This window comes from Amblyomma americanum, chromosome 5 (assembly GCF_052857255.1).
Source record: "Amblyomma americanum isolate KBUSLIRL-KWMA chromosome 5, ASM5285725v1, whole genome shotgun sequence".
NCBI classification, from domain to species: Eukaryota; Metazoa; Arthropoda; class Arachnida; order Ixodida; family Ixodidae; genus Amblyomma; species Amblyomma americanum.
The window spans coordinates 138,500,135-138,519,201 of NC_135501.1; the positions used below are offsets into that span (position 1 = coordinate 138,500,135).

A 19,067-nucleotide genomic window follows, 5' to 3' on the forward strand; every position below is an offset into this window, starting at 1 on the left:
CTTGGCGAAACACGACTTAGCGGAGCTCTTGCTCCAAAAGTGCATGCAAGATCCTCAGCTACACAAATTGCTATAATAGAATCTCGTTACAACGAACTTCACGGGACCGCCGAATTTAAATCGTTATTTTGAAATATCGTAGTACTGAAAAACCATTATTTTGATGTCAGTAATGCATCACAAGAACTAAAATTACGTACCTTTGCAGCAGATTTACATGTTGGTAAGTAAATAATAAACGATAACGCTGGGCACAGTTTAACTACAATTTATTGCTTGAAGAAGTCTGTTATCTTCTTCTGGCGAGTAGACGACAAGCGCTGCAGGACGAACGCCTCCACATCCTCGACCTTCCTGTGCACGTCATCGGGAACATCTTTGCAGCGCCAGAGGAATGATCGGGTCTTCTCTAGAAAGACTAGGACATCCGAGCCGGAAACAATCTCTTCCTCTTCGTGCGCTGATCCAGTGTCGGCATTGTCTTCGTCGCTACTACGTTCTTCTTGCTCACGCACTTGATTCACGATGTCTTCGGTGGTGAGTTCCGCGGATGTAGCCGCCGCGCTGTCGCTATCCACATAATTCGAAAGCCGCTGTCCACATAAGTCGGTGTCCATGGTAGTTGCCCAGCTGCAGACGTTTTCTTGAGGGAGCCGGCTGCGAATCTCGATGTAGTTTTATGATCTTGTCCCGATCTTTGAGCATCGTTGCCATTGTTGACGGTGTAATGTCAAGCTCCCTGCACAAGTCCGCTTGCTTTTTTCCAGCAGCTGCGACAGAATGTCTGCTTTTTCTTTAAGCGAAAACTGGCGTCGCTTCTTTTTAACGCGGGGGCCAGGAGAACTCATTGTCAGCAAAGCTAATGCACAACACAATCACAACGCCGATAACTTTGCAGATTTTAACGTTCGATGTCGACGTGGTGACACTGCGCTGAATAGGCTTAAGACTACTGCGCAGTATGTGACCACACGCTGGATGGATGATAATGGCCTTACCCTGTGTATCGGGCGGCAGCTTGCGCCGCCTAGCCTATATTCATTCAACGCGACACTCGCGTGATGGCGATACCGCTGGGGCTGTATCCGTTGCAACGAGTTCCCCAGGGCATAGCTGATGCTTCGGATGATGATGACAGGCGTCAGCTTCAGGGATTTGGTACGGAACTTCGACGGAACTTCGTAATAATGAAGCGTCTTGCGACGAATGCGAGATTAAATTACATACGTTATTCTGAAATATTCGGTAATTTGAAATTCGTAGTACTGAAAGTTTTTTACATTGAAAGTATAGGCATTTTGGCGGGGATTTAAAAAAAAATCGTAAATCTGAAAATTTCGTTAATCTGATGTTCGCAGTAACGTGATTTTACTGTACAAAGAAAATCTACGAGTGCTGCGCGCTCTTTTGGACAAGAATGGACGCTGAGAGGCGTGTTGGCCTTACACTGGGCATGTCATCGTGAAGTAGCAGGCCGAACCACAGGGGGCAATCTTGTGGGTCGAAGACCTTCTCCTGTCGCCAGTTCTGGAGCTCAGATGCCACAGACACTAGCTCTGATGTCAGTACGTGCAGGCGGTATCGCCCGGGAACCAGGACCCGTGCCTTGGAAAACAGCTTGCACACCTGAAGCATAGAAAAAAAAAACGCAGCATTGAAGAATAATACATGAATATGACGAAACCCTGTAAATCTGCTTAGCTTATCAAAAGCGTACCTCAACTTAAGTGGCTAAAATGCAGCGTGACCTTGTTAATTAAAAACATACTCTCAGTACCCTTCAAGTTCGAGTTATAGAGCGCCAAAAAAAAAAAAACAGCTGCTACCAACAGTGCCAATTAACCATCCTAGTTTCCTGTGTCCTCATTTTGAATGAGGACAAGTGGAAAAAGTGGTCACAGGCACTTTGCTAAGTTTCAAGGCACCAACAAGCAATAAGCACTAATTACTCATTACCATCCAACAGAGTGCAGCCAACCAGCTACAAAAGAAAGCTACAGTGAAATCTCATTGATACAATTCTACTAAATATGTTTTTTGGCATAATACGTTTTTTTTTTGTTCCCGGCCGATGCCCTATAGAGGTAATGCCTTTCTGTATGGCTAATACGATTGTATTTCCACGTGGGTTTGGGTAATACGATTGTGGAAACGTCTGTAAATCTCGCGCAGTTTCGATTCTCGCGCCAGGAGGCAGCAAAAGTGTCCTAGCAGGGTCTGACAGTAGCTGAAGCAGTCGTAACTCTCCTAGCGCTTGTGGCCGATTTTCGATGTTGGACGTGACCTTTGCTAGATACATGTAAGAACCACATCGCTTCAATAATGATGATGACATCAGAGCCAGTCCTTTGCAGCGGGTGGGCACAGCTACTGAAATTATCAATTATCGCATCGAGGGAAACCCCAGGCACGATTGGACTGGAGAGGTGGCGACGCGCGCTTTGTATGCTCGAGGCTCGGCCTGGCTTGGCTCAAGCCCGGCCGTGCCCCAGCAAAGCGCCTGCAGCAGTGTGGCGGCCTCTGGGAGCAATGTTCGCAAGCTCGTGCACCAAACGCATCGAAGCGCACCGGCGGTTTTCAGCGCCATCTACCCTAAGACATAGTACTCACGTTAAAATCCCGTAACCAAAAAGCAGCGATTGGCACGTGCATTGACAATGCGCTGTAGGCTTTGTCGGCTTTGTGCTTGCCATTTCTCATTGCCATTTTGGTGTTCTGAGCATTCCGCTTGCACTTGTTCGCACTTGTCGTTTCTTCTGCTTTGCTGCCGCATTTCACCCGTGCGCTTCACCATGTCCAGGAAGCGGAAAGCATTATCACTGAAAGAAAAACTCAACATCCTCGCAAAAGTCAACGAAAATCCGCAGAAGAAACATGTGGACCTGGCATGCGAACTTTGTTTGCCTGTCTCCATGCTGAACATTTTCGTCAGTAAGCGAGAGGAAATTCGTAAGAACATACAAGTCTTTGGCGCCGGCGTGAAACAAACAAGGGGCACCCAGCATGGCAAGATGGAAGAGATTCTACTGGCACAGTTCAGAGAAGTAAGGGCGGCAGGCGTGAACGTGGACGGGAATGTTGTTCCCGAGAAAGCAGATGAGATTGCACTCTCGTTGGGCATCAACGATTTTAAAGCTTCGGCCGGGTGGATCCACCGTTTCATCATATAAGATTGTTTCCAGCGAAGGGAAGTCTGCCGATCAAGATCAGGTCTCCTACTGGCTTTTCACTCAGCCGGCGGTGATTCCTCAGTACCAGCCAAGGGACGTGTTCGACGCAGATGAAGTTGGACTGTTCATCAACCTTCAGCCCAAGAAAAGTTTTAGCATGAAAAGTGAGACGTCAAAAAGGAAAAAAAAAAGCAAAGAAAGAGTCACCGTATTGTTGTGCTGCAACACTGATGGGACTGAGAAGCTTAAGCCTACTGTCACTGGCAAGTTCTAGAAGCGACGCTGCTTCTCACATAACCCTCGCCTTCCTGTCGTTTACAAAGCGAATAGGAAAGCATGGATGATTGGAGCCCTTTTCACAGAGTTCCTCACCGTTCTGGATGCCCGGATGCATGCTGAGAACTGTAAAATTCTTCTATTTCTCGACAATTGTGCCGCACACCCTGTCGATACTTCATGGCTGCAAAACGTGAAAGTAATCTTCCTGCCGCCCAACTGCACCAGTCACGGGCAGCCCCTGGATGCAGGAATCGTAAGAAATGTCAAATTTCACTTCAGGAACTTGTTGGTCAGACGCTTTCTGGCCAAGATTGACCGGAAAGATGCCAGCTTGAAGGTGGATCTTCTTGATGCTATCCATTTTCTGGCGATGTCATGAGATCGCGTCAAGCCCAAAACCATCGCCAACTGCTTCAAGAAGTGTGGCTTTTTTTGTGCGTCTGTTGATACGGTGGAAAATCAAAATGACGGTGCAGAGATTAACATACCGGACTGGGGTGGCCTGAACATCGACGCGTCTCCGGAAGAGTTTGTATCGGCGGACAACCAACTGGCGACATGCGAATTACGCACTGTCCAAGACACCACAGCACATGTTACCGCTGAAGAGGAGAGCGACGACGATGACAACCAAGACGCCGGAGATTGCAGCGGCGATCGTCGGCCATTAAATACTGATGGTGCACTCGAAGCTTTGGACGCGCTTCGTGGCTTTGTCGCATCTGCGGAGCTCAGTGATGAAACTGCTACTCGTTTCTACGCGTTCCAAAAAAACTTGCTGCAGGACACTGAAAAACAAAGCGCAGCGCAAAGTGACGGATTATTTTAAAGTGCTTTAATAAAAGCAAGTTCTGTGCCAACAATGTATTATTCGCGATCTTTTGGAGCCCGTTTTGGATAATACAATTTTCGGATAATAAGTTTTTATTTTCGGTGCCCGTGAGAATCGTATCAACGAGATTCCAGTGTATACAGCTTTCACAAAAATTCGTCCTGGTCTGGGGATTAAACCCCAGCCTATAGGTTGTTCAGGCCAGTCCCTCTATCAACTAAGCTAACTAAGGCAACCAGCACATGGCATGACGAGGCCTAACAGGTCTACTTGAAGTGCAACCGGTCTTAGTTCTGTGTAGGGGTGTGCGAATATTCGAAATTTGGAATACAAATCAAATACGCTTAATATTCGAATTGATTTTTACCAAGAAGGAAAGTTGAATGCAGTTGCCCTTCAGCATCCCTGCAGCATAAATAAAGCATGTGGTTGTTAGTTTCTGAATGCGTACTACTGGGACATTGCAATGCCTGAACGCTTAAAAGGAAGGCGTCAAAATTTGAACATTTAATGTTTTGATCTGCTCCAGAAATTCTCATTTCGTGCTGATGGGAGTCGAAACTTGCTTCGTTTATACTCGGGAAAATGGGTTCAAGATACGATGTCTCAAAATGTTTTTTGCAAGTTTTTTCCATGGGAGGAAAAGTAAATGCAGTAAAAGCAAACAAAAACATAAGAATCACGCTAGGGGCGACACTCTCCAGCTGACCTCAAAAGTATCGCAGATGAAAACACTGCTGTTCAAACTACAGCTACCAAGGCGGCAGCATCAGAATACGATAGCAAAAGATATGGAAAGAAAAGCATAACAGGCAACGGGGGCATGGGGAAACGCGACGCGTCTTTAACAGCTGCCACTGCAAAAGTATGGCTACAGCAATGCTTACTTTCTTCTGATATGTTCTCCTGCGCTTCTTGCTGCCCGGCTTGGCGGTGCCAGGAGGCAAGTCGTCATCGACAGCCACATCGTCATACCCGTCTATCACGCTCAGCACCCGTTTCATGGGCAGCAAGTTGCTGTCAAACTCACCTAGCAAAAAAAGACACAAGTCACACACCAATGTCACAGACATATCTCTCTTCCACTCCATCTCTCCAGACACAGCCCCATGCAACTTTGCTATTTCTGCAGCCTACTTCTATTATAGAATACGCATTCTGGAAAGTCACTGGACTATGTGTACAGTCATCTGCAAAAACACTTAAGAAACCAAACCATTCTTTTTCTTGAAAGATTCGCCCCTCAACTGGGTCCCTATATTTATTAACTTTTCCGTACCGTGCTCATCGGCCATGTGTCACCGGTGCTCATAGATACTGCATGCAATTTCAAAGCTACTAATTAAGCTTCCAACTTGTTACATTATCCAAGACATCCACTTTCAGTTTCGAAGTACCCTGCAACGAAGCAGTGAGTTTTTAGTGCGGTATTGAAGAGTGCAGTGAACTACTTTTCTTAGTGAGCATCGAAAACTCCCCGATATCCGGAAAGTTTTGCAAACCTAATTGATTTTGTTATCTTTTTAACAGTTTCATATTTGAACAGCGCAATAAAACAACGGGACACAACGAAGAAAGGACACCACAAGCGCTGACTCGCAACTAGATTTTTAATTCACGTCCAAGCATCTTAAATACTAAGAACGCCAAACACAAACAAGAGGGAAAAAACCAAAAGAAAAACGACACAAAGCTGCTAATCATGCCCACAAAGGTGACAATCAGCACGAGCGCGAGACTACACATCTTGGCCGGATAAAAACATCATCTCTTTATCAGTTAGTGTGACAGAAGGATCACTAATGCAGCTATCAGGTTCCAAGCGGATGTGAAAAGCCCCCAAATTTCCCACGTTAGGCTGTCATCATGTTTTCCTAGGATGACGGTGTTAGACAACAGAGGGGTGCAAGTACCTTCTCTCCAGTGGCGGGTAAGGTTACAAGAAGACCCATTACAGTCAAAACTCGATTTAACGAAACCCGATTTAACGAAAATCTCGATTTAACGAAGGTATCCTAATTCCCCCTCAGACGCCCATAGGGTTCAATGCTTTGACTAACCCGAAATAACGAAACCGATTCCGTGATCTGTCCCGATTTAACGAACCTTTTTTCGAGAAATAAAGGTGAAAAAGTGTTAATTTTTGGTCTATTTTGTAGACAGCACCCCAAAATATATTGATTGCGAGTCAGCGGTAACAGCGCGGAGCATCTTCATCCCGTCGCTTTTTTCAAACTGCGCGGCGCAAAACGAGTTTTAATTTTGAGTCGAGCTCACGAGATGGCGCCAGCAGTAAAAATGTTTCGTGCCACATTTCATAGATGGCGCTGTTGCAGTTCGCGTGTTTTTTTTGTGTGTGTTTGTGTGTTGTGCTCTGTGTTCGCTCTTGTGCGGATTTCCCCGTGCCTTTGAATGCACGTCTTCCCGTGAGTGGTATTCCCGTGAGTGGAGACCTGCTCCAACAAAAAGCTCGCTCTTTCGCGTGCTTGCTGGGCGACGAGTTCAAGGCAAGTCCCGGCTGGCTGTCGCGCTTCAAAGAACGACACGGCATCGTCGGGAAAGTGCTTAGCGGTGAAGCGAGCAGCGTAAGCATGGCTGTAGTCGGCGACTGGCAGTCTGAAAACGTGCCCGACATTCTGGGAAAATATGCCCCCAGCGACATCTACAACGCCGACGAGAGCGGTCTATTCTACCAAATGCTGCCTAAAAAAATATTCGCCCTGAAGGGGCAGGCGTGCCACGGCGGCAAACACAGCAAACAAAGGCTGACTCTTTTGCTGTGCGTCAACATGGACGGCACCGACAAACGAGACCCACTTGTCATCGGAAAGAGTGCGAGGCCGCGCTGTTTTAAAGGCACCAAAAAGCTTCCTGTGAAGTACGTTGCCAATTCAAAGGCGTGGATGTCGCGTGCCATTTTCGCTACATGGCTGAAGGAACTTGACAGCGACATGTGTCGCCAGAAAAGGAAAGTGTGCCTGTTGCTGGATAACTGCACGGCCCACTACGTTGCAGAGGTTGAGCTGACCAGCGTGGAGCTCTGCTACTTCCCCCCAAACGCAACGTCCGTGGTTCAGCCCTTGGATCAAGGGATAATTAATAGCGTGAAGTGCGCATACAAGCGTCGAGTCGTCGACAGAGTTCTCCTCAACCTGGAGCTGAAGCGCGAGACGAAAATAGATATTTTTATGGCGGTTGAGATGGTGGCGGCGGCTTGGAGAGCATTGAGGCCGTCGATAATTGTCAACTGCTTCAGGACTGCCGGTTTCGGTACACTAGGCCATGAAACTGCCGAAGCTGGTCCGGACTGCACGAGCGCCGTGCACGAGGATGAAGATGCCTGGGAACACCTTCGCTCAGTGGATGAAGTGCCCACAGGCATAAGTTTCTCAGACTACGTGAACGCCGACGCAAACGCAGTCACAACGGAAGTTTTGACTGATGCCGATATGTTGCGGCTTGTAGGAAGCGTGGAGGGAGTGACGGCTGAAGATGCTGCCGACGACCCTGCAGGTGCCGAAGCTCCCGTGCCGACACCAGGTCAGGTGATGGATGCTCTCGATCTGCTGCGACATTTTGCCGGCGCACACGAGGGGACGGAAGACGCGCTGGACGCACTTCAGACCTACGAGAAATCGGTGCGGCCGTTGCTCACAAAGCGCACGCAGGCAAAGATCACCGACTTCTTTGGCGGAAAATAAATTTGTAGTCCCCTCGGGCCTTTCTTGTCGAGTAAGAATTTTTGTTGTTTCTTTTCATACGCGCTAGCGGCGCCGGTCGTGGTGTTGGCGCTACCCACTCGAAAGTAGCGCGGGGGGTCATGACGATGACCATACGGACCCCCAAAGATTGCGCTAGTAGTATGATTACCAACTTTGGGCCAATTTGTCATTAGCTGTGTGGCTTGCCGTCCCGTCGGCGGTATTTAGGGAAGATTGTTGCGCCGCTAGCCGAACCGTCCTTTGGGTCGGTGCTACCGGCGTGAATTCGTCACGCGCGAGTGCGACGAAAAGTGAAAATGGTACGTGCTAACCGATACGACCGCGATAAGCTGGTACGGTTTATGCGGATGCAAAATGCATTATGTTCAATGGGTGTTCAGTCGGGGACTTGACTTTACTACTTTTAAAACAAAAGTACTGTTTAAGCGGGTACGTTTTAACGAGGTTTTACCGTAATCGAATGTACTGAATTATGTGCCCAAGAAATGCCTCATTCAATTTAACGAAGTTCTCGATTTAACGAAATAATTCACGGCTCCCCTCAACTTTGTTAAATCGAGTTTTAACTGTATCTCGGGACCTGTGGTGCTCACTAAGACGAGCGTTGATGCAACGTCCTGTCTGGCCAATATAACTCAACCCGCAAGTGCACGGAATCCTGTAGAGAACCCCCACATTACAGGGCACAAAAGGGCTCTTATGGTTGGTCTGACAACCCCCAGACATTTTCTTCGCGGTTGTTGCCTTAGCCTTCTCTTCCACCTGCCTGCAAACACCTCTAAGTTTTTTAGGCGCTGAAAAGACCACATCAACATCGTATCTTGCCGCAACATTCTTCAAACCATGTCCCACACCATGCGTGTAAGGCACCACCACAAACTTCTTTTTTTCCCTTTTTGGCTTATCCCCGCTCTTGACCTATCTAAGAAGCTTATCGCATTCCCTGGAAATCACATGAGAAGGGTAACCGCTAGATTTTAATCGGCCAACTTGACGCAAAATACTTTCATTGATTCTTTCGAGACATGACTTGTTCATGGCAGATTTCAGGCTAGAAAAAACAATGCCATTTTTTACCAGTTTTGTGTGGCTTGATTGGTAATTTAGAAAAGACTTGTTAGAGCGAGGGGAGCATTCCCAACACACATGACGCTCTTCCAACAACAGTCTTAAGTCCAGAAATTGAAGTACATCTTGTTTAGGAAGTTCAGTCGTGAAAGTTAGTCCCATCGCGCATTCTCTGAAAACCTTCAGTACATCTACCACGCTACGCGTCAAGTAACCCTTCTTAACAAAAACAATATAATCATCGACATACCGAAAAATCCTCAGAACCAACCCGTCACATCTCCTGTCTATGGATCTGTCTACCCTGGCAAGGAAGATATTGGCTAACACAGGTGCTACTTTAGATCCTATGCACACTCCATCATTCTGCGCAAACAATTTCCCTTTCCATTCAATGACAGTTGAACGGAGGTAAAAAGACAGAATCTCTAAGAAGCTCTCAAGGGACACACCACATCTAGCAATAAAATCAGTTTCATTGTTGTAATCAGTGATGCACATTTTTACACTTTTCATGAGGTCATCATGAGGTAGAGAATAATATAACAGTCTTTTTAACAGTCGCAATAACATTTTGATTGCTAATAGCAGCAGTGTGCCTGAGAAGATGTCAGACAATTTTATTTTATTTTTGACAATGGATACCTCAATAACTAGCCTAAAACATCAACTGGTGTCTCTCTAGAGAACACTGTTCCCTGCCAGATGCCTCTGCACTAATTTTTTTCTGCCATTTTAGATGCATTAGGGTTATTCGCAGTACTATGACCACTATTTGCCGTCTTTCTACATTACGTGACCAAGACTTCGTGTCGCCGTCTCCACATACAACCCTTATACCCAAAAAAAAAAAAAACATGGCGTTATACAGTGAAGCCAACGGCAACAGCGTGGTGAAGCAGACAGGTCAGGAGATGAAACAGTGCTATCGGGCTCTTTTTCTCTATTAATAGTGGCAATAAAATTTCAGTCCACATGAATAACTAAGTATGCCTTGATATTAATTCTGAACAAACAACCTTGAAATAAATCCAATAACCTATAAAAAAAAGGGCTGCAAAAGTAGAGGCACGTCGTCCAACACCTTGCTCATTTCCAAGAACATGATCAAGCTATTAAAACCGCATTTCTACTGGAGTACTGCCACCATGATTTTTGCTATTTTTCCACCCAGTTTAATGTCTACAAGGCATTTTACTGCTCTTCTGTGCTTGCTGGATGTCTGTATGTGTCTTTCAACATTGAGGAGCTGTTTCACACAGTGACACATGAGCCTTAGTTAGTGAAGGTTTTCTTTGAGCCTTAGTTAGTGAAGGTTTTCTTTGTAACAAATCTTAAGTGCTGTGAATGGCACTTCACTTTACCTCTTGCCACATTTTCGTCCTCCAACTCATCAAGACTTCGAGAAGTAAGATTGACTTTGGCAGTCTGATAACTTTGGCGGTAGGACGAATCGCCTTTAGTCCATCCGCGCCTAAAAGGTAGTTCACACTCAGTGAAAATTCTACCCAGAGCCCAGAGGGTTCAAGTGCTCGGTGTCTCACAGCTTCGACCATAATTTTCAGTGCTACCATTTCGTTCTATACCGCTCTTTGTTTTTGTCCGAACACTGACCGAGGCTTTGAGAAGGACAATGATGCATGGCAGAGTAATATGGTTTTGCGGACGCACTACTTCCGCTGCCTCCGCTGCATTGCCTGTTATGTATGAAATGGAGTATAGATTTTTCCATTTCACAATTTTTCTTGTGGATTACAATTCTGCGCTTACTTTTTTAATGTCTATCATTCAAAAGAAAACAGGTTGATAATAGGTGTGTTTGTACTTTCAAGCACTGTACAATAAAAATATCTGGAAAAAGACTAGCTTTTGTAACATCTACAAGAAAAAAGCTGCTTTCTATGAGGCAGCAAACATTTTTGTAGTAGTTAGAGGTATTTGTCACACAAAGCAGTGAAACTTTCACTTGCTTTACGCAATGAAACAAACAACGTTTTGCATATTTCAGAATTTCAGCAATATTTTTTCTTCGTGTTATAAGCCTAACGTCATAAATATTTACTATAATTTTCATCAAAGTTTGTATCAGACAAATAAAATTTCACGTTACTGCACACAATTTCTATTTGAAAAATATACTATCAAACACCGTGTGTACCTGAATGCAACGCGACCTGAATTTTAATGCAACGGTTGACTTTGCAGAAACGAAACATGAAAAACAACACATGATTGTAACACGAGGGTTGACTTTGTGGGCGCATAAAGTAAAAAATGAAAGAACAGGAATGCAACGTGAGTAACAACGCTGCAGTTAACAGAAAGACAAGGAAAACTTCTTGGTCGCTTTCTCAGACAGACAAACTTCCGAGACTGAGAACAAACTTATGGCAACCTCCGGCACACGCTGAAATCCGAAACTACTGCACCGCCAGTTGTTCGGCTTGCCACTAGTAAGCCTGACCGAAGGCTAGGATGCCTTTTATCACCTGTTATTTCCATTTGTCTCTAACTGCTGGCTTCCCGATAGTATCGTTTGTTGCGTGCTTATTGTTCTGAGCTGCGCACGTGCCGTCATGCCATCACGTGGGGAACTACACAATGTGGCAGGAAGGTGTTCGAGGGAGTGCGAGGAGGGATGAAGAAGGGGTCAGTCAAAATATAGGTGGCAGTATGCGGTATATATGGCGTGTTACGACCTTTGCAGAGTTTTTAAGACGAGTTTATGAAATCATGTAATTTGCGCACCCCCTTTTTAAAGCCTTAATTTCAAGAAACAGAAGTGCACAAATTATGTGAGTAAATGCAGTAACAGCTTATAAAAAATGCCCAATTTTGCCATGGTACAAAAAGAGATAAAACTCGGAACAACAAAACTTAAACTGCACCCGTGCTGTTTTGTGGGTTCCTTGTTGCCTCTGTCATTGTCTTTTGCGCAGTTCTGACCTTTTTAAAACAACATTTATGCCATGGTCAGGTTGCAAGACCATAATACGCCTCTCCTATGATATTCACTGCCACACACAGACATGTTTCAGCAATGTCACAGACATGTTTCAGCAATGTAGTCGTTTTGTTTTTTGGGGTTTGTAACATGACCGTAACACGAGGGTTGACCTCGTGGGCCCATAAAGGAAAAAATGAAAGAACAGGAATGCAACTTGAGGAACGATGCTGCAGTTAATGGAAAGACGGGGAAAACTTCTTGGTCGCTTTCTCACACAGACATGTTTCAGCAATGTGGCTGTTTCGTTTAATGGGGCTTGTAACACGATTGTAACACGAGGGTTACATCATAAATGTCCCATCATAAGTGTCCCAAAGCAACTCGGACTATGAGGGACACTGTAGTGGAGGGCCCCTGATAATTTCGACCACCTGGGGTTCTTCAGCGTGCACTGACATTGCACAGTGCATGGGCTTCTAGCAATTCGCCTCCATCGAAATGCAACTATCACAACGAAGATAAAAACCGCATCTTTCAGGTCAGTAGCCAAGCACCATAACTTACACTGAGCCACAGTGGCAGCTTGGCAACGCAATCATGCAGAGTGATTCCATTTCAAGGAAATCACAATTAAAGCCGACTCTCTATCATTCAAGACGTGAAGTAGACCAAGAACGTGTTATAGTTAGGCAGAGTTGAAATCAGTGGGATCGTCAGTTGAAATACATTACACTTTTGGTTTGGTTTATGGGAGTTTAACGTCCCAAAGCAACTCAGGCTATGAGGGACGCCGTAGTAGAGGGCTCCGGAAATTTCGACCACTTGGGGATCTTTAACGTGCACTGACATCGCACAGTACAAGGGTCTCAAGAATTTGGCCTCCATCGAAACATTACATTTCTGTATTAAGTGAGTTTGAATGAATGAGAGAGCGCCAGAGAATATTAGTGGTCGTGCAATACACGCTTTTACAAGTTGGCCACAAGGTGGTGCTGCCAACAGAGCATGCCGACAACATACCTATTAGATGCAAACGCCTGCACGTCTCCAAGGCAGCTGCCATCTTGGCATACCTCTTTGTTTCCATCGCCCGCCCCTGCAGGCGAAATCACAGGGGTGCCACTTAGGGATGAAGAAAGATGGTGCACAGCCTAGCGTGACAGGTTTACTCTGCCCCATCATAAATGCGATGAAAAGAAACGAACAACGTAAATAAATAAAAATGATCACATAAATGCCAATACAAGGTAGAAAACAACATGTTTCTTGCCTCTACTCGCTTCAGGACACGACTAACACTTGGCCACTACGAGTGGACCTTACTTTTCACATGATTACATAGTTATAGTGCTGTAATGATATTACGGCTTTTAACTCAGTTGACTGACAAAATGATATTTAATTCAGGCACTGAATGTAAAGAAAGCATTATTGCTTGTGCTCCCAAGAATAAAAGAAGGTGAACAATGCTGGTGAATTTGATCCGTGAATAAAAAACTGTGTTCCCTAAGGCTCCTGTACTCCCACGACCAAATGCAACCATTTTTTTTTCTTTTCACCAGTTCCATTAGTGCAAGCACCCTTTCATTCCAACCCTCAAGCATCTCCCAAGTTTTTGAATTATTGAGGTTTTACTTTATTTTTTGCTTCTCAGCAACAATAAACAGAAAGGAAAGTTACAATATTTATTTGCTTTGTACACAAAAATGCAGGGCTTTCATTTTTATGCTCATGTGTTACTGGCAAATCACACATCCAAAATCGCAAGCTTAAAAAAAAAGGAAATAGATGTTGAAGCTTGTTGCACAAGCTTCAACATCAGCTGTGAAGCTGGTCACAGTCATGTTTAAAGAAGTCATGCTCACGTGATCTATTAATTGAACCACAAGGCCCACTGACAATTAATAGGTCATCTGCCTTACTGGCCATGTGACCCCACTATGCAGTGACGTCGTTATATGCAGACGACAACCACGAGATTTTGGGCAGTAACAGCTAAAGAAAAAAGAAAAGAATAAAATGCATTTAAGTCTTCTTACGCGCAGAAATGTGAAAGCATTTCGAGTTCTGTTGCCTCTTCTGTTACTTAGTAATGTAATTGATCATTGTTGGTAATCGTTCAATCAACTATCAACAAGTCCACCACTAACTAAATGTAATTAATTAGCTGTAGCAGATTAATTAATAGATAATTATGAATCGGTTACTTCGCTTTTATAGTTCGTTCTGTTCAGTAGGAATTACTAGTAATTAAGGGTGTTCGAATATTGAAATTTTCAAACACGAATCGAATACGAATATGAAGAAAAAATGGCTTCGAATATCGAATATCTGTTCAGTACAAAAAAAATTTCAGAAAATGTTGAGCAAGCAAACATTGTTGCCCTCATTTTTTTCAAAATAGTGTGTGGTCTTTGCAACTAAAATAAACCAAACTAGACTTGCCTCAGTACCATATAAAAAAACATGATGTGCACAGAAATGTATACTACTTGATTAGACAGCATAACAGTATCCAAACTATGATGAGGTCATGCAAAACAAAATCCATAAAATGACAAGACTGGCAACAAAAAAAATAACATGATGACTATGAAACCTCATTTATTCGGAGTTCAAGAAACCGGAAGAAATGCTCGGTTCATCCGAAAGCCTCTGTTAATAAAATTGACCCCCCGCCCCCGCCCCGGAAAAGAAAAATGCTGCCGAAAATGCTGAAGATGCAGTAAGGCATTATGAGGCAGCTCCATCGCACTAACACCTGTAAGCCCATGACGAGCCGCTCGTTTTGGAGTGCTGGAAGAACAACACAAATGCAAGCAAGGGGCCGGGAAACACACACTGGCGTCGGAGCAGCGAGGCGGTTTCTAAAAAAGGAAAAAAAAAAATAAGCAGCGCGGAGCTGGAAGCGGACTATCGGCGAATGCGCGGGCCGACATTTGATGTTGCCGCGGGGCAGCAGTGGAGCTCAGAAACCAAAACTACACAGCCAGGCTATTTTTTTTTGCCCTAGCGACAGAGGCCTTCCGATCGTTGTCACGCCTGCCATTACGCCCGCTAAAGAGATATGCAGGTTACAATGCACCATGCAATAGGCGAGATTTTAACAGGATCGCTTGCCCTATTGCGACTACTCGACGCGCCCCTTCAGGAGGCTCCCGCGGCATTCCGCAAGTAGGCTTTCCCGCATAGCGTAGTGTACAAAACGGGATGGCGGAAGTCACGCTCGGAGAGTTACGAAGGCGACAGGACGCATTCTTCGGATGCGGCCATTAAATATGCAACGTATTACCGAAGGATTAAAAAAAAAAATCTCGATTTCCCGTTGCGATTGCTCGAAGCGGGCCATCGGCCATCTTGTTCGCAGCACGGGTGATATGTGGGAAAGCCCACTTGGGGAAATTCTCACGAGGTGAAGCCTTGCGGCGTCGTGATGCGGTCGGTCCGAGTGATAAACGGCGGAGAAGGAAGCGAACAGGACCTCTGTATTGTTTTCCTGGAATTTTTAACTCGATTATCGGCTAATCTGCCCAGATATTGTGGTTTTGGCACAATCGAAGTTATGAAAGTATGCGCAGTATACGATCGCTGGTGAGTATTTGGGAATTTTCGAATGTTCGGAAATTCACGAATATCAATTTTCGAATATGAATCGAATATCGAACATATTCGATTCGTATTCGAAATTTCGAATATTCGCACACCCCTACTAGTAATTTATCAATTTTGTGAATTACAGTAATTGGCAAAATTAATGGCAATTTTAATTAATTGTTTTATTTAGTAATTTGGTCATTTAAACTTTTCATTCAACCATTATTAATCATTAGAAATCATAATTCCACTCTTACTGGATGATCAACAGTTCATGAGGGCACATCCATTCCATGCCACTCACGAGGCAAGAAATGCTTTTGCATTAAAAAGAAAAGCCATAGAGTGGTGAAGTAAACGCACCCTGATGCCCTCCTTGAGTGGGCTGGTCATGGGCAGGTAGACGGTGCACACAAACAACTCCTTGTCGTCAATGTGCAGGGTGGTCATGCTGTAAGTGGGCTTCAGGTGTGTGAACATGTCGGATGGAAGAACCATGCAGTACCTGGGGAAGGGAGAAGGAGACTGCGGCACAAGGCACCCCACTTGAAACCTGGCACAGTCAAGTACCGCTGTAACAGGGGGGCCTCAGGAACAGAAACATACTGGATGAAGCTATGGCAGATAAAGAGACAGCACAAAGACACGACGCATAGTATGGAACATTACGAATGTCAACTAATAACTGGTTTTTAATTTCAATAAACCTGGAAATATATAGGCATGCAGGAATAAAAGGACAGGGCATGCACATAAATAAAAAAAGTCGGCCGATTTGGGTAATTAGGCCAAATGCAGACATGTGCATTAGCATGACATCAGTTGTGAGGGGCGGTGGCTTAAGGGCGGAGCTGCCTAATTAGCGCCCAAGGTTCTCGCCTGGTTACCACCGGCTACACCTTGGCAAGTAAGCCACCTGGCGGGCAGGTGAGCAGTGGCACAAGGCAGGTGCTATGGCAGCTGTTGCCATCGATGGGACTTGGGTTGGGATGCGACCCAGGTTGCTTTGACCATGCAGCCTCTCACGACTAAATGGGCTGCCACGGTGGGCAGGTTGCAGATGAGGAGCCTGCCACAAAACAGGTTTCAGAGAGAAAACACCCAAATGTAGGGAATGGCCACTACAAGTGCCAGAGCACTAAAATGTAAAGTTCAAAAGAAGGCCAGTGGCTCGTTACACAATGTCTCGCAAAGTCTACAGGCCTCTTGCTTCTTTTAAACATTTTTTTTTAACTATGTAGACACCCTCGACCCCAATTCCGAGCACCGATATATTTCTAGAGATACTAAACTACAAAAAAAAACCAGCTGCTAGTCAGCGCCGCACCATCATCTTCTACATATCCTGTCTTTGCAATGCTTCCATCAAAAATGGGTTTGGTTTATGGGGTTTAACGTGCCAAAGCTATTCAGGCTATGAAGGAAGGATGCCACAGTGGAGGGCTCCGAATAATTTCGGCCAACTGGGGATCTTGAATGTGCATTGACGCATTTCACCTCCATTGAAATAAGGCCACCGCAGCCAGTTCCGAACCCGCGTCTTTCGGGTGAGCAACCCAGCACCATAACCGCTGAGCCATCACGGCGGCTTTTCCATCAAAAATGTCCGACCTCGTAGCCTGTACTTGTACTCACACAGAAACATGCTCACTATAAACCCCCATTCTGTGCAGAACTATGAAAGGGGAAACTAGCTCAACCGAGAAATCACACAGATCGCCAAGCAAACCGACACAAAAGACATTTGACACCCAACACTGCTATGGCCTTTGAATGCCCCATTATGAAGCTCGTGCAATGGTACACTGAACCCTCTTTTAACAGCCACACTCGAGAGCAGTTTTTTTTATTTGAGAAGTTCCATGTTTTCATCATTTACCAAGCTGCCTCTGTTCTAATGCCATACAATTACTATGAACAAAAGATGGCTATAGCCTGCTGCGCAGGTTAAAGATCCCCAGGTGGTTGAAATTATTCCGGAGCCCTCCACTAGCCCTCCACTACCGCACCTCTTTCTTCCTTTCTTCTTTAACTCCCTCCTTTATCCCTTCCCTTACTGCCCACCAATATATGAGACAGATCCTGCGCCATTTCCTTTCCCCAAAAACCGATTATTATTATTATTAGTGCAAACACCACTACCCGAACAGGATGCTTAAAATACGTATACAGTAGACGCCCTTTAAGATCAGAATTTCATCTTCAGATCTTAATAAGGATATGTGCTAGGTGTGCTCATATATACGTGAAATGAAAACAGTGAATAATACAACCTTTCAGAGAGATTATAATTATGCACAGAGCATTTATTACGCTATTCATTAAGTGAGCTGAGAACAGAGCGCGAAACAAGCCCACATTAATCTATTTCAAAGTGACACTGGCCTAGATTTCCATTTTCATTGTGTCCTTTTTCTTACTGCTTCCCAAAAAGCTGCTGCTTGTGTGCGCATTTTTTTTTTCAATTCTTTCTTTCCAACCTGCTCAGAGCACGTGTGCGTTTTTTTCTGATTCTTTCTTTCCATCCTGCTCAGAGCACTTTGAAGATGAACAGCAGGGTAGCCGTGCGTCAGTATTTTATCTCATGCCTTCTGCAGTGTAGCCGTTACCAGCTCCACGAGGCAGGCACACCACGTTTCTTTCCGTACGCCACAAGGCGATGCATGTAGTGCCAATATCTGGCAATCTCTGCACCGCAATAACACGTGTTGCAACACCGCGCCAGTTAAAAATGCAGACCCGGAGTTTTAAGGCCCAAGCCAATGAGCAGATGCACTTCGCGCATATGTGCCTTTTGGTCTATGGTAGACAATAAGCAGCACATGACGCGCGCGCGCACGATGCCGAGATCTGACCACGTGAGCACAGGCACAGCCTTTTCTGCACCAGCAAGAAAGCTTTCCCCCAGGACAGCATGCTCTGCAAGATGGCTTCCCCACAGCCTTGCGTGAAGATGTGCAGAAGCCACTTTGTCAAGGTGCACTTTCTAGCATAGGAGCAACTTATATATATTGTTTTATTTTTTTGACAGTGCTGTGTGGGCGCCTTATGAGTGCCATTGCGCAGGGTCACCATGGGTCATGGTCGCTTGCAAAAGTTTGCTCTAAGTGAAGGACAATCAAAACAGTTCGTGTTCAGCGGATTTTTTTAGCACCGAGTCCCATGGAAAAAGGAGTAAATTGTCCAATGTCTAACATTGTTCGTCTTGTCTGAGAATGCTTTCTTAACAGAGTTGGTCTTAATGGCAGACAACTGTAAAAGGAGTCTAGCAATATACTGCAGTGCAATTACACATAAAAGGAGCCCCGCACAATGGCAATGCAGCACGCAAAATGTGGCTGATCAAGATGAGCACACATTGATAAAGTGATAATAAGCGCAGCTGCTATGATCCAACAAGGAGGCTGTGGGGGGGGGGGGGGGGGGGAGGGGGGGGGGGGGGGGAGACCCACTTC

At 45.2% G+C, this 19,067-nt stretch overlaps 1 protein-coding gene across 1 annotated transcript in view; it reads right to left on the minus strand.

Moving 5' to 3' along the window:
• LOC144132774 (endoribonuclease Dicer-L-like) overlaps positions 1-19,067 on the minus strand; it is a 67,511-nt gene that overhangs the window by 30,890 nt on the left and 17,554 nt on the right. Inside the window, exons 10-13 of the mRNA XM_077665422.1 lie at positions 15,976-16,117; positions 13,039-13,114; positions 5,169-5,311; positions 1,447-1,626 (exon numbers count right to left, since the gene is read on the minus strand). Coding sequence (XP_077521548.1) covers positions 1,447-1,626; positions 5,169-5,311; positions 13,039-13,114; positions 15,976-16,117 — 541 coding nt within the window. The remainder of the gene's footprint in view (positions 1-1,446; positions 1,627-5,168; positions 5,312-13,038; positions 13,115-15,975; positions 16,118-19,067) is intronic.